This window comes from Coffea arabica, chromosome 11e (genome assembly GCF_036785885.1).
Source record: "Coffea arabica cultivar ET-39 chromosome 11e, Coffea Arabica ET-39 HiFi, whole genome shotgun sequence".
Classification (NCBI taxonomy): Eukaryota; Viridiplantae; Streptophyta; class Magnoliopsida; order Gentianales; family Rubiaceae; genus Coffea; species Coffea arabica.
In genome coordinates, this window is record NC_092331.1 from 61,299,544 (window position 1) to 61,315,661 (window position 16,118).

The 16,118-nt window shown below is 39.4% G+C and overlaps 2 protein-coding genes across 6 annotated transcripts; both read left to right on the forward strand.

Moving 5' to 3' along the window:
* Positions 1-2,735: 2,735 nt before the first annotated feature.
* On the forward strand, positions 2,736-8,601 carry LOC113718971 (actin-related protein 3). The gene is made up of 9 exons (XM_027243916.2): positions 2,736-3,136; positions 3,268-3,733; positions 4,915-5,061; positions 5,317-5,409; positions 5,531-5,650; positions 6,174-6,284; positions 6,906-7,031; positions 7,130-7,228; positions 7,944-8,601. The coding sequence occupies exons 1-9, from the start codon at positions 3,087-3,089 to the stop codon at positions 8,022-8,024; spliced, it is 1,293 nt and encodes a 430-aa protein (XP_027099717.1). The 5' UTR covers positions 2,736-3,086; the 3' UTR covers positions 8,025-8,601.
* Positions 8,602-9,752: 1,151 nt separating this feature from the next.
* Positions 9,753-15,356, forward strand: LOC113718987 (uncharacterized). 5 transcript variants are annotated; one of them, XR_003454694.2, is made up of 3 exons: positions 9,753-10,100; positions 10,983-13,140; positions 14,464-15,356. XR_003454694.2 is itself a non-coding variant. In XM_027243942.2 (2 exons), exon 2 carries the CDS (start codon positions 11,021-11,023, stop codon positions 12,986-12,988), a length of 1,968 nt encoding a protein of 655 aa, XP_027099743.1. In that variant the 5' UTR covers positions 9,753-10,018; positions 10,983-11,020; the 3' UTR covers positions 12,989-13,451. The 5 variants fall into 5 exon arrangements, 4 of the variants coding, with proteins under 4 accessions (XP_027099743.1, XP_071927802.1, XP_071927803.1 ...); XM_027243942.2 differs by lacking the exon at positions 14,464-15,356 and having other exon boundaries at positions 9,753-10,018; positions 10,983-13,451; XM_072071701.1 differs by lacking the exon at positions 14,464-15,356 and having other exon boundaries at positions 9,757-9,918; positions 10,983-13,451.
* Positions 15,357-16,118: the final 762 nt, after the last annotated feature.

A 16,118-nucleotide genomic window follows, 5' to 3' on the forward strand; every position in this document is an offset into this window, starting at 1 on the left:
ACACAATCATTTTCTATCAGCATTATTGGTCCATCCACTTGTGTATTGTCCACATGGGCGCTTTTTTTTTTTTTTTTTCCCTACCGACTACACTTTCCCAAATCGATTTCTCTTGGCCCGTTGTTGTTGGATTCTTACTGTGCAATAACTCCGTCGAAGAAAGAAGGAAGAGAAACAGAATCAAATGATGAGAGGAAAAAAGGGCAAACAGAAATTACAAAATGTCGGGACACCACAGGCCAATTAGTACTTCTTTCACACAATGAATGTCATTGGTTTGGTGGTTGTGACTTGCATCAAGTGTTTGTTGTAATAGTAGCTTCTTTTTTTCTTTTCTTTTTTTTTTTTTTTTTTTGGGCTTAGGGTCTTTTTTCCAGCTTTTCGACAAGGACAAGCTTCTAAACATGCAGATGGAGATGTGTCTTCTTGACGTGTTCGTACTACAGCATATTGTACACAATTCGTTTGATGAAGTTTTTTTGGCTTACATATCTTTTTCTTGTTAAGTGAAATGTTTTAAATTCAAAATTTCTACTTTTAATCCCTCTCACCTTACCATCGAATTCAATTCTCTTCAATTCCCTCAAATTTGATCGAGTTTTACAATATATTAAACGATAAAAGTGATAAAATATCATGTCACGAGTATAATATCTAGTAAAGTTTACACGTGCCTATGAACATTTTCATTTTATGACGACGAATTCTTTCTCTATTTCCTTTGGAAATGCTGGCGACATAACCAAGTAAATAGTAATGCTAGCAGAATTTGATGCTGCATTGGTCTTGAATTGTCTTGGGATATCCGCTGAAGGCTCTCCTATTTTAGATTGAGCAATCGTTAAGAAAACGGCAGCACTTGGTCCTCATAATCTCTGTTTCTACTTCGCTTCACATGTTTGATCTATGCCTATTGCAGATGCAGATGGGAACCAATGTTTTGAAAATCGGATCGGGCCGGTCGGTTCAACCGGTTGAACCGCGAACCGGTCATGGTATCGGTCCGGTTCAATGTCATAGTTGACTTTGTCAGAAAATCGGTCAAAAACCGGTCGAAACCGTAAAAACCGCTATTGAACCGGTTTTCAACCTTTCTTTTTCTTCTTTTTTTTTTTTTTTTTGCAAAATGTAGCTATCAAGATTCGAACTCAAGACCTTTGTAATAGAAGACCAATGTTTGATCTATGCCTATTGCAGATGCAGATGGAGCCTGTCTGTCAAAAATCTGCAGAATTTCGCTTGGTTTTGTCAAAACTTGGGCCATTCACTTTGATATAAAGGCCACGCTCACTTAGATAAAAAGCTGCCCGTGGAACCTTATAAGTCGTTGTTGGTGACCCTGAGCCCATTCAGAGTTAGATTTGGATAGAAGTTGTATTGAAGTGACGCACACAAATTTGCTGGTTTCTTGTGGGCTGATAACTTTACTGTACAGCTTTCAACAGATTTTGGGCTTTAATGGTTACGGGTTTAACTCCGCGGCGAGCCCCCGATCTAAAGCGCGCCTTCATTCAGTCGGCCCAAATTAGATTGCACCATTTGTCTTATGCGCTGTATTGTGCCCTTTGACCTACTGCAAACTTGAAATTGTACAATTCCAAAGCTAGCACAAAAAATTAGAGCCGTTTGGATTGTTATTTTTTAAAAATTTTATAGAAAAATATATAGTATATTAATTTAATATACGTGAGATAAAAATATAATAAAAAAATACTTTCACAAAAAAATGAAAAAAATTTTCTGAGAAAAACTGGCAATCAAAGCAAGATACTAATTTGTTCTCTAATGCAAACTTCAACAACCTCGTTTGACCTTCAATTTGTATAATTGGACAACTATCTAAATTGGTTCTCGTCTTAGCGTCAAAGGTGGCGTATAACTGGCACCATAAATACATGCAAACTTTAATTTGACTCAACTAAGAGATTGATTTGACTTGGGTTCGAACTAATCTCGGCTTGAGACTTAACAATCTATTCAACAGCCCATGGAGGGTAGTTACTTCTTAGCAGTAATAGCCCATGGAGGCTTGGCCCTTGTCGGAGTTTCAATCCCACATCGGTACTGGGGGGTCTGGGTTTGGGTAGATAAGTCCTCTGGGCGCCTTCAAAAGTTGCTGGCTTTTGAAGGTTGCTCGGAGATCTAGATTTATTTGTCAAAATTCTTACTTTCGTAAGAAAATATCAGGGAGACTTGATAATCTATTCGTTGAACTGAACCTTACATTTTTTGGGTCTTTTAATTTCTTTCAGGGAAAAATGCATATATTTCTATGTATTACTACTACTTTCTGGTGGAGTGTAATACATAGAATAGAGAGTTGCGACTTGTATTTGTATTTGTATTTGTATTGTATGAGCTTGGAGAGGAATAGAACTCGAAGTCAAGCTTGTCAAGGAGGCACCAAAAAGTGAACCAGACAAGGCAGCCCCCCAAAGAGTTGACGTGGGTCATCATGCCAATAGCCGACACCGCCGACCAGGTCCCAAGGTCCCGACTTAGAATCCAACGCACTCATTCCCAAATCCAACGGTCCGCGACAAAAACAACAAAAATAGAACTCTTCCCCGCAGAAGGATGGTCGTTGCGTTGTTTGATTGCTAAGAAAAGTACCCTATCAAACATCATCCATCCCACTCTAAGAAAAGCAAAAGGAACCAAAAAAAGGAAAAAAAGAAAAAAGGCAAAAAACGGGGGGGAAAGAAAAAGAAACACGCACAAAACACACTAAAACGAAGGGAGGAGTCTGCGCTTGCTCACTGACTCCTGGTTCCGACTGAAATGATGATGATGAGGATGATCCACAATCCTAGCTGCCATTTTCGATGAAATGGAACAAAATGAATGCCACCACCATCGCCATTTTCAACTTCTCCAACAACCCACTCTTCTCCTCCTCCCCCTTCTTCTTGTTGAGTAATCACCACTCTTTCCTAAATCAAACGTTGTCGTTTGGTTTACCCACCGCACCCTTTCCTTTTCAACGACCATGATCAGCTCCCTTAAACCCCTCCTTGGATCTCAGCCGCAGATCCACCACCGTCTTAGCTCTCTCTCTCCTCCCGCTCTCTCTTCTTCTCTCTCTCATGGACCCTGCTACCTCTCGCCCTGCTGTCGTCATCGACAACGGCACCGGGTACTCCTTCCCTTCTTTAACCTTTATTCCGATTAAACAAACGACCCCTAACTATTTGATGAAATTTCTGAATGAAAATTTAGCTAATCTCTTCATTGTTTTTTTTTTTTGGGTTTTCTTTTTTTCCTTAGGTATACTAAAATGGGCTTTGCTGGAAATGTAGAGCCGTGTTTCATAGTGCCAACAGTAGTAGCAGTGAATGATTCGTTTGTGAACCAGTCTCGGGCGGCTTCCACAAAGAGCAATAATTGGTTAGCCCAGTATAGCGCTGGGGTGATGGCGGATCTGGATTTTTGTATAGGGGAAGAAGCGCTATCTAGATCTAAATCTAATACTACTTATAACCTTAGTTATCCAATTAAGCGCGGCCAAGTTGATAATTGGGATGCAATGGAAAGGTTTTGGCAACAGTGTATATTCAATTACCTAAGATGCGATCCTGAAGATCATTACTTTTTGTTGACTGAAAGTCCATTGACTGCGCCTGAGAGCCGGGAATATACTGGTGAGATTATGTTTGAAACGTTCAACGTTCCGGGGCTTTACATTGCGGTGCAGCCGGTGCTGGCTTTAGCTGCAGGGTACACCACATCCAAGGTTGGTTTTCAATCTTATTGAGTTTTTAAGTGTTGCAATTCTTGAGGAGAGTATACTTGTTCTCATTGAGATAAATAAGGGTGACTTGTGGTTCATCAAAGAATAAACGAAGGAGAATGATAGTTCCTATTTACCGCTTGTGATCATATGTTTGCTTGTGAACAATCTTAGATTTGTGAAAGCTATGACTTTGACGCATATTTGAGAAATAAGGTCTCTTTTGAAGTGTTACAAAATCTTGATACTCAATGGCATCTTTGGGGCATTTTGGAAAATGGATAACTGCTATGCTTTTACTGAAGCATAAATTATGTGATTCGGGTAACACTTTTAATTGAATTACATATGAATATGGCGTCATAATCTCAAAGTGTTATTTGGATTGGAAATAATGAAATTTTAATGCACTTGGAGGAATTTGTTCTTTGTCAGATGTTAAAATCTTTAACTTTGAAGATTAGCTTGAGCTTGGCTAAAGACTTGCAAAAATATCATTTGTAGCTTGACTGAATACGTCAGTTCCTTGTGTGTATGACTGACAATATTTGGACCTCATAAATTGTATTTAGCTGACGGCTGTTTCTTTTTGCTTTGTACTTGTTTACTCAAATTCCAAACAAGGCTTTCGCCATCCCAGCATCACTCATTAGTTACATGTCCAAGATTTTGTCAAAGAACAGCAGCTACTTGCTTATGCCTTGTACATTTAGTCATGGATTGAGTCTAATATCTTGGGTCAAGTATCCTAATTTTTCATCTATCTTGGAAACGGTGGAAAGGTATCACGCTTTTAAACATATCTTTTTGCCTTTTGCCATTTGAAGGTTCTTTTAAGCTGCTGTTTTTGAGAAAGTAATAGAGCTATTATACTGTCTGAGTTACATGGCCACTTACTTCACATGTGCACATTTTTACCATCAGTTTTTTATTTCTTTTCTTTTAGTTCAAAATCTGTAGCTTGTTGTATTGCATGGTGAGCTTGAGCTGGGTATATTTGTTGAGTTCAAATTTTGGAAGCATTCCGCAAGGTGTTTAGATAAACTACTCTGAAAATTTGATGTATTCTGGTTTTCATATTTAAGAAACATCCATGATATGCCCTATATAAGCATATGTTTGCGTATAACCATGTATATCTCGTACCAATCCTCTTATCATCTACGATTCTAAGCTTCCTTTAGTGTGAGATGACTGGTGTTGTAGTGGATGTTGGCGATGGGGCTACTCATGTTGTTCCTGTTGCTGAGGGTTATGTGATTGGGAGCAGCATTAAGTCAATTCCTGTCTCAGGGAGAGATGTCACTCTCTTCATTCAACAGCTCATGCGGGTATGTTGCCATTGATTGTCCTGCTATGTGTGTTTTCTCATCAGGATATAGATTTTTCATCTGTTAGACGTATGTTAGTCTCTTACTTCCTCAATTGACCCTTGTCACTTGTTTGCTGTTCTAACTTTGTGAACTCTGTAGTGCTTTGTGGCTAATTTCTACAGAGCACACATGACATAATGTATGTAATGTAAGATATGCGACCAAGGATTCATCCAATAGTTCAAGTTTCTGGTTCTTATGTGCCATGTGTAGGAAAGAGGAGAGCATGTTCCTCCAGAGGATTCCTTTGAAGTAGCGCGAAAAGTGAAGGAAGCATATTGTTATACTTGTTCAGATATTGTCAAGGTAGGATCTGTGCACTGAGCTAGTTTAAACAGGTCAACTTGAAACCCTTTTTTAGGTTATTACCAATTATACACATCCTTGGGAATTGGATTTGATAGTATTCATCTTTTAATGGCTTCAGGAGTATAATAAACATGACAAGGAGCCAGCAAAGTACATCAAACAGTGGAGAGGTATCAAACCAAAGACTGGGGCACCTTACTCATGCGACATTGGTTATGAAAGATTTCTTGGCCCTGAGGTTTGCTTTGTCCTGGCATCGATTTCTTGATTATTCGAAGTATTAGCATGATGTTGTAACATGCAAAATGATCAAATTGATATGCTGTTTGGCCATGTTTATGCATCATACTGCATTTCTATGTCCTATAAGTTCCTCCATTAACAGAAAATGTAAGTTGCATGCTGGAAATATGCTTTCCCTGGTCTCAGGGAGGATTCCTGTATGTATAAAAAGCAGTCACCGAATTGTCCCTTTATCACTTAAATGAATAAATATGGGATATTTCCTGCACCATCCCATTGTTATTGTTTTACACTTGCTAGTTCATATGCAAAAGTTTTCTAGCTGCTTTTTACACTCTTTGAGGTTACCTTGTCCTGAACTTCCAGATGCATTTTTGTTGTAAGATTTTACACACAATTAAACATCTCAAAGAAGCAAACCATCATGATGAGTCATGCCAATGGTTGAATTAGGACAAGCCATTTGTGATAAGGTTGACTGAAAACGTTGCTTATGACTGATTTGTTTTCTTACGCAGGTCTTCTTTAACCCTGAGATTTACAGCAGTGATTTTACAACCCCTTTGCCGGATGTCATTGACAAATGTATCCAGTCTGCTCCAATAGACACAAGGAGGGCTTTGTACAAGGTAAAATGAACTACAAGCCCATGAAAAAACTTCTTTCCTGGTTGATGTTTTAATAGGTTGGAAGATTACCTGTGTCTGGCACACAATAAGCAGTTTGAGTGCTAATGTCTAATATCAAGTGGTTTCCACTTTTTGACACCTTCCGGGAATGGACACCACTGTTTCACACCTTCCTGGAATTGATAGGACTCATGTTGTGGGTTGTTGAAAATGTGAAGCATGTTGCTTGCAACTGTTCAGATCCCCGACCATATTGAGATTGATATTCTGTTTTGCTTTGACCTATATTTCTTACATTTTGAATTGGAATTGTTTGAGCAAGTTTTATCCAGCCTGTCTCTGAGTTGTCTAGCCTTTGTTCACTATTGATATTAAATTAGAGATGGGAGCAAAAAAAAGAATTTATAACATACTTTGGCTAAACCAGGTGATAGATTTTTATTGCACGTGAAGATAACGAGACGGATCGAAATACCGTGACTTGTTTGAGATAATTGTGGAGTTCAAGAACCTGGTTGATGTTTTGATGCTGCTTTATGGTGCAAATGTTTTCCTCTTAGTTCATTTCATGCCCCTATGAACTTTGCTAATCATATGCATTTGTAAATTTTTACATGTCAGAACATTGTTTTGTCTGGAGGATCAACCATGTTCAAGGACTTCAATCGAAGGTTGCAACGAGATCTAAAGAAAATTGTTGATGCCCGTCTGCTCTCATCAGATGCTCGCCTAGGTGGAGAAGTCAGAGTGAGCAGTCATGCTTTGTGTTCTCATTGCGCTTCTGTACATATTACCTCCTTTTCATTTGTTTCGGAAGCTTGACTTTATTCACTTTTTCCTATCAGGCACAACCAGTGGAAGTCAATGTTGTCAGCCATCCAATCCAGAGATATGCCGTCTGGTTTGGAGGCTCTGTACTTGCCTCTACCCCTGAATTTTTTGCAGTATGTATTTGTTCTGGATGTCCTGTTGTCCTGGTGTCAGTTTTATACAAGTTTTAAGCTGCTTAGGATCTATATAGCCTCTGAGGACTAAGGTTTACAACTTCCGAAGCTGTGACCCCATCTTCTTAACTTAAAACGGAAAACTGAAACCTGTTTGGTACATAAGAAGCCCCACATTTGCTACTATTGGAAGTCATTAATTTGATTATCAAATGTACTTGAACTACCAAAAAGGCGCTTTAAATTCACATATAGTATATTCAAGAAAATCAAATTAGAAGATTCACGATGCCAAAAACTTTAAAATGAAGGTTCAATTTCAGATTTATACAATTTTTTTTTTGGTTGCCCTTTGTGAACCATGGCTTCCTATGCGTAGACTTTGAACCTCATTCATAACCCATTAAATTTTCTATCTTCTCCTTGTTGTGCAATGGTGTCAGTGTGTGGTGGGAGGCAATATTAGTTTATAGGGGGAGAGAGAGATAAAATGAAAGTTCTGGGGTGCCGGAAAGAGGGAATGGGGAGGCAATTATAAGTTTAAGCATATATGGATGCAGTCCATACGGAAATTACATGTATTAGGATTATCTTTCTTGCCTATTTCAAGATTTTTAGAGTTGGTCACTCCTGCCTCGTTTCTTTTTCCTTACCTATTATATGGTCCGAATCTTGTTTAACTATTTCGATATCAACCAATGTACTTCTGCCACAGGCTTGTCATACAAAGGCTGAGTATGAAGAGTGTGGGGCAAGCATATGCAGAACGAATCCTGTTTTCAAGGGGATGTATTGATATGAACACCATGGGTCCAATTATGTTGATGGCATTTCCTGGTCCAGGTATTTCAAGCAAAAGGCTTTTTGAAATTTGAACCTTGTGTATTTCTGGGTTTTCCCTCTGGAAATTCACAAGTCAAAGTGCCTTTTGACGTGTGCTTGACTGATCCGGTTGCCGGAGGCAGTGTACAATAGACTTTCGGTCAGAATTGTAACAAAAGTACGAGGTTCTTGTATTCTTTCAAACAGTTTCTGGGAGCCAGTAGAAAGCACTGGTTGTCTGTTATTGGTGGGCCTAAGCTGGCAATTATGCATTGGACTGGTTCCTGAATTGTTCGGACACCAATAACTGAGGTGGATTCTACTCTGAGAGTGCTGGTTAGCTGAGTTCTATAGGAAGTATATCATCTTGTTTTAGAAGGACAATAATTCATATGTTTTGGTGTAGGTTTTTTTTTTTTTTTTTTTTTTTTAAATTCATTTCAATTGTTTAGAACTCACTCTATAGGGTCACCGGTTGTATTAGAATTTTGGTTTGAAATTGTCTTCCATACTTGTAAATTCAGGGTTGAGATTTTAAAAGTTTTCCGTAACCTTGTACACTTTAATCACTGATGACATTTTAATACTACTGTACTACAAGGCCTGAGCAAAATATCTCTGTGTCCTGTAGAAGTAGTAGTGATTTTGGATTCGTACATTGTGAAGGTATTAAACAGCAGGATTATCATTATGGTGGGAGTTCAAGAATAAACCTGACAGGCGGTGTTACGGCAAACCCTTAGTTTGCTTTTGTTCGCTACGTTCGTGAGGGAGAGCTAAAGTTAATTAAAGCCCGCGCAACATGATGCTTTACGACAAGTTTTATATTGAATTTTTTTTTTTATAATTCCCATACTAACTATTAAGTATTTGTAATTAACACTTAGGGTGTGTCTGGATTGCAATTTTTTTTTTTTTGTTATATTTTTTATGGATATATTTTTAAATCATCTTTTGGTCTCACATATATCAAAATGTTACAGTAATTTTTCTACAAAAAATTCAGAAAAATGCAATTCAAACAAAGCCTTAGTATTTTTCTACAAAAAGACTTTGAAATCAACTCAAAAAATTTCCTTATGATAGCATAGCAGGAGGACAGTTGACATATAGGGTTTTGATTGGCTCTTTTAAGTTTTCTAATGGAGTATATTTCCAAATTCTTCATTTCCTCGTATTTTTGTGAATAAATAACCAAAAAGGGAAAAAAATCAATTCTTTTTTCCCTCCCAAATTGTGCGGTTACTGTTTTTATGCTACAAGTAGAACATTTTGAAAAAACCAAACAGACTGACGAATTGGTCCGAATATCGTGGTAGTGAGTAGTTCTACTAAAAAAAAAAAAGAGTAGTTCTACTAAATTCTTGACTTTTAACGACTTTTGTTATTACTGGGATGGGTCTTAAGGACTATAAATTACTGCACATAACATAACATACACAACTTTTAAACGTAGCATAAATATTCGAAGAAAGAAATAAAAATGGGGAAGGACTAAGGAGTAGCAGTTGTAGCGTAGGAGTTTCTTGCCAAGGAAAGCTAAAACAGTAGTATATTCACTTGAGGGGGGTCCAATGCAATTTACAGAACCCCAGTGGAATTTCCATAATTATGAGAAGTTTTCTTCTCTTCTTGAAAAAAAAAAAAATTTCATACCACACTATTAGGCCTAGCTTTTAAATTGGAATACTACTATACAGTATGGGACCATATGTGTACTAGCAGTAATTGGTCGAGGACTCCGTATCAAAGGGGAGGGAAGCCACAGGCAGATACAGAGAGAGAGAGAGAGAGAGAGGAAAAGGGATGGCTACCTGCACCATACATGACTGAGTGAGGGTTGGTAGCTAAGACAAAAAAAAGAAACAGTAAGAAAATCCTTTTACCCCAAATTCCCATCTGTCTCGAGTTTAAGCAAATCCCATCATCATCATCATCATCATCACCATCGTCGTCGTCGTCATTCTTGTAATTCGTGCTTACTAGTGACTGCTGAATGCTTTGCCCTTTTACTCCTTTCTTCTTCTAACTTTTTGGGTCTTTTGATTAGGTAACTATCATGCTACTTAAATCATCCATGAGCTTCTCTATTAGTTAATCATCCTAATTTGTTCATTTTTCCTTCTCATCTAAAATATTTTAATCACTCCCTACATATTTTTTGCTTTGACTTTCCTCCGTTTGCTTTGCCTAGCACGTGAACATATTTTGGAAAATTTTGGTTTAAGTTGTTTGTTATCACTTGTTGGTGATAATCAAGTGGGTCTTTGCGATTTTTGTTTTTGTTTTTTTTTCGGGTTGATTTTAGGATGTGGGTTTGTGATCCTTTTGGTTGCATATCAGAAGTATTACTACTGCTCTTATTATATAGGATTAATATTAGATGTTATTGTAGTTTGTCCTAAAAAAAAAAAGGTAAGAAGATGTTATCCTAGTTGGTGATACTCATGATCTAAGGGCCAATTCCCCCCCCCCCCCCCCCCCCCCCGGTTTTGGGGTGACTGACTTTAGTACACAGTTCTCAAATACTTACATAGGAGTAAGGTTTAACCGTAGTTGTAGATGCTTTGCTTAGATGGCTTGTGGAGGAGATCTACAACTTTGTTCTTACAATTTTGATTTTGTGGGTGTTGGATCTCTTGTATCATTGCTGCAACGATGCGGACTTGGCAAATCATTGCTCGTCTTTTGGGTATTGTGTTGAATTGAAGATATGCACGCATATGTCTAGTGTTCATTTATGTTAGTTATTAATGTAAGACTTTAGTTCTGAGATGCTCTGCGTATTTTAGATATGTGAATTTATTAATTCTATAGCTGTGCTTTCTCAACACTTGTCATATGCCTCAAATAAATGTGTTCCTCCAATTCCATCTACTGCAGTAATTTCAGTACAGGAAAATAGTAATCCGTGGACTTTTTTTTTTCCCAGTTAGGAGGAGTTAAATAGTGGGTTTCAGGTTAGATTTGATGGATCCAGGGGGTGATGAGCAATTAGACTTTGGAGATGAAGAATACGGAGGGAGTCAAAAGATGCAGTATCATAGAGGTGGAGCAATACCTGCACTTGCAGAGGACGAGATGATCAATGAGGATGATGAATATGATGATCTCTACAATGATGTTAACGTTGGGGAGGGATTCCTGCAGATGCAGCAGCAGCAGCGGTCTGAGACACCACGGGCTCCTCTTGGTGTGGGCAATGGGGGATTCCCAGCTCCTAGAGCAAGTGTTCAGGATCCGAGAGCAGAAACTGTGGTAACGCAAGGTGTAAACATCCCTCGATCTGCAACTGAAGGAAAGTATACCAACTCTGGTGTTCGATTTCCTGATCAGAAGAGTGGACTGGCATCTGATGTAGGTGCCCTCCCTGGCACTGATGCTTCTCAGAAAGGAAGAGCTCCAGAGATTATTCATAACTCTCAAGCAGGAAATTTGGGATATCAAGGGTCCATGGCTGTTGCTATGTCACAAAAAGTTGGAGTAGAGTCACTTGATATGTCAGGAAAAGTTACAGGGGAGCCTGGGCCATTGCTAAAACCAGTTGCGGGTGCCCCCAGAGTCATTCCGCAGGTGCCAGCTAATCATATGAGTTCAAGTTCGAATGTTAATAGTATTCGCCCAGTTGTTACTGAAAACCAGGTAAGACCAGCTGTAGAGAATGGGAATACAATGCTCTTTGTTGGAGAGCTGCATTGGTGGACTACTGACGCAGAGCTTGAGAGTGTTTTGACCCAGTATGGGAAGGTCAAGGAGATTAAATTCTTTGATGAGAGAGCTAGTGGAAAATCTAAAGGCTATTGCCAAGTTGAATTCTCTGATCCTGCTGCAGCGACTGCATGTAAAGAAGGCATGAATGGTCATGTCTTTAATGGGCGAGCGTGTGTGGTGGCGTTGGCTACTCCACAAACCATTAAACAGATGGCTGCTTCTTATATGAACAAGACACAAGTCCAGTCTCAGTCCCAGTCCCAGCCACAGGGTAGGAGACCAATGAACGATGGTGCAGGTAGGGGCAATGGAACTAATTATCCCAGTGGAGATGCTGGGAGAAACTTTGGGCGTGGAGGATGGGCTGGACGAGGAGGTCAGGGGATGCCCAATAAGGCTCCAGTAGGTGTACCTGGAAGAGGGAGAGGAACTGTTGGAGCGAAGAATATGATGGGGAATGCTCCAGGTGGTGGAAATGGTGTCACTGGAGGAGCTTATGGTCAGGGCCTTGCAGGTCCTGCTTTTGGTGGCCCTCCTACTGGCTTAATGCATCCTCAGGCAATGATGGGTCCCGGATTTGATCCGACATATATGGGTCGAGGAGCTGGGTATGGAGGCTTTTCGGGTCCTGCTTTCCCTGGGATGATCCCTCCATTTCCAGCTGTTAATCACATGGGTCTTGCTGGGGTGGCTCCTCATGTCAACCCTGCCTTTTTTGGGCGAGGAATGGCTGCTAACGGTATGGGTATGATGGGGACGGGAGGAATGGATGGACCTCACGCAGGAATGTGGACCGACGCAAGCATGGGATGGGGCGGAGAAGAACATGGTCGAAGGACAAGGGAGTCAAGTTATGGTGGTGAAGACAATGCCTCTGAGTATGGGTATGGAGAGGCAAGCCATGATAAGGGTGTGCGGTCAAGTGCTGCTTCGCGGGAGAAGGAACGAGGTTCTGAGCGTGACTGGTCAGGGAGTTCGGATAGAAGGCATCGTGATGAGAGAGAGCATGATAGGGACAGGTATGACAGGGATCACAGGTACAGGGAAGAAAAGGATAGTTATAGGGAATATCGTCACAAGGAGCGGGACCCAGGTTATGAAGATGATTATGACAGGGGACAACCTTCGAGATCCCGGAGCAGGTCACGAGCAGTTCCAGAAGAACATCACAGGTCTCGATCAAGGGATGCAGATTATGGGAAGCGGAGGCGCCTGCCATCAGAGTGATGTTATCAGGTGGTTTTTATTCTTATAATGGCCCTTTGTGCATGAAAGCACCAACCTTATCGGCTCTCAGTAGCATTTGCCAGACTGCAGCGAAGCACCGTCAATCTGATTTCTGTTTATGCTGCACACGAAGTGGCTTCTGGTCTAAAGAAGTAAGTCATTTCTGTGAGGATGCAGGCAGAACAGATTTCGTTTGCTTTATTCTTCACTGCAGAACATAACATGGTGCAAGACTTAATATTCGTACTACAAACTTTAAATTTTTTTTTTTACTAGGATATTTTTGTGGATTAGCTTTGTGGAGTGATACTGTGTTAACCCTGCTGTGAGCCACTATGTCTGCCCTGCTTATTTCGCTTTTTGGAGTGAATTGACATCTAGCGGGATAAGACTTAAGATACTCATATTTGGAGTCACTTGACGTCTTGGACCTATATATTTAAGTATATGTGTGACTTAACTATGCTTATGCTTTATTTGTAAGCACCATTCTGCATTTTTTTGGTCTGAAGTTGGAAGTTTGAGGTTAAAATTGAATCCTTGCTGATTTTGTGTGAGTTTGTTTTGCAAGTTTCATGTGTATCCTTAGATGACGTGCATTGCGGAGTGTTGGCAAATAGCTGAGCAGTTGATGTCTCTTTTATTGTTTCACATGTTTGGAAGAGATGCTTTATCCTCTAAAGGGTCTGTCTTGTCATAAGATGTATTGGCTATGTATGCATAGCATATATATCCTAAGATATCCTCTAAATGTTGTGGTACTGGATTTTCCTATGTAGAGCTACTTCATGCATACCTTGAATACATGTATCTTGCATACCTTGAGCATCCTTTAACTGCCTTTGCAAGTCAATGTTATAGGTAATGTGCTCAAATTGCTTTTATAGGGTAAGAATGATATGTAACATAATTATCAAGTTTCTTGATGAGCAAGAGACGTGCGTTTGCAAGTTGTTTCTAACTGTTGATTCTTTGCCCATTTATTGCATAAGAGCCTTCCTTATGAAACGTCATCTGGTGATTTTTTGGTCATGAGCTCTGATCAATCGGAGTACATCTATATGGATCATATATACCTGATATTTTATAAATCAGCCGAAATAGTGCTAGCAATATCTTTTAACCACAGGCTGCACTTTTAACATCTTCATCAGAGGCTACAAAGTTAACCTGAATAGCTAAATTTATGTACTTTGTGTAAATTTTTTTCAAAGTGCAAAATACTGTGCCTTTTGAGTGTTGCTCCAGCTACCTTTGTCCGTGTATAGCAAGTAATAATCATCTTATGACTGAGAATGGTTTGTGTTGTATGAAAGGAAATAAGAGAATGACTGCACACCCTTTTGTTTTGTTTGTTGGAGATTTTTTTTTTTTCTGTCCATATCATATGCAGTTAATATATATATATCATGATTTGGCTTTTTGATAGTCCCCTTTTAATAAGTATTGACATGGGCTCTAATAATCATATTCAGGGAGCAGAGAGACAACTCTTTGTTTTGTGACTAAATCAGCTGAATTGGTTACTTGAAGGAAGATAAGATAAATTGGTCGCTATTCTTGGATTTCTTTGAAAACATTAGTCATCTACCTAATGTGCCAAAGAAGCCTTAATCATACTGGCTGCATTTCGTTTTCCTCAAGAACTTAGTGAAATGTTCATAAGTGATGCCTCTGCAAGAAAATGTCTAAACAGTCAAATTCGCCAAACTGTAACATTCAGGGCCATTATAGTTAATTCTTCATGTAGCTACCATATTTACGTGTCCACTTTTGTTGTTTTTTTTTTTTTAAATCATAGATCCCATGTTCTAGGTTTCACGTGTAATAGTGCTTCAATGTCGCTGTCTAATTTGTGAGGTATGTAGCCAATTCTTTTGTACATGATGTATTGTATATGGTAGCACTGGTCCTGTTCATGTGAGGGTTTTTTTTGTTTCAAATTGTACTGTATCTTGGAGTTGGGTTGCTACAATATCTCAAGGGGATTTCATTTGGTTGATGGTGCTTGTACCGGTCTGAGCTTATGAAGCATGAGATGTATTCTCACGGTTCTTTGCAAATTGTAGATCTTGTTTGTCAGAATTGTACTCTTGTATATGGTGGAATTGGTGGCAAAAGTGTCTGATTTTGTAGTTGTATAGGATAGCATAAGTAGGGTGCCAACCATAGGAAGTTAACTGTAACATTCTCAAGGATTTGATCTGGCATATTTCTTCACGAGCTTGAAGGTCCCGCTTTCCAACCTTACAATGTAATCTAAAAATTTCTTTGATTTTTCTAGTTCTTGGAATGTAAATGTTTCGCACTAGATGGGGTTGGGACCGGTGGTCTCTCTTCTTATTGGAGTCGTACTCTTTTTGCTGTATCTGTTCCATGCTTTTCTAATCTCGTGCGTCTGTTCGTCTAGAGTTGATTTATGCATAGAAGCGTTTTTTTTTTTTTTTTTTTTTTTGGTTTAGGAAAATAAGAAGTGAGATATGGAGATAGTAACTGTGTTTGTTATTCTCCTGCCGGATAAACTTACAAGTTGCAGGACCATAATCTTTTCTCCCACTTCCATTTGTCATTGGAGACGTAGCTCTGTTGTTATAGCCTGCTAAGTTCTCTGCGGCAACTGGAGTATGTTACCTTAGTTTGCCATCAAATGTCACCCCTTCTATCCCCGCTTGTGTATGTATTTTTGCAGCCAGTAGTTCCATCCTAAATCCTTGATGCTCTAACTTGCAATCCTTGAAAACCAAGATGACAGAGATAAGACGAATGAGATTATTAGTAGTATTTGGCCATTACTTTCCTGGTGTTTGGTCCAGAACTCGTGGATGCTAGCTGGGAACACGATTGTCTCCGATTATATGAGAGGGAGATATACCCGTCATTTGTGGGGCGGGCGATTTATACCCTTGTGGACATGGTAATATGAAGTATGCGGTCGACGACTCCTGCATTTCGTTTGCTGCCTGCCTGCCTGCTCATGAAACGGTCCTATTAATTGAATAGGTGGCATCACCCTCGACGGTTAATTACGCATTCATACTTTGCGCGTATGTAAAAATTATTAGTGCCAATCATGGTGAGGACCGCTGTGATGTGCATCTTGCACTTACCTATTGATATTGTTGGTATCAAT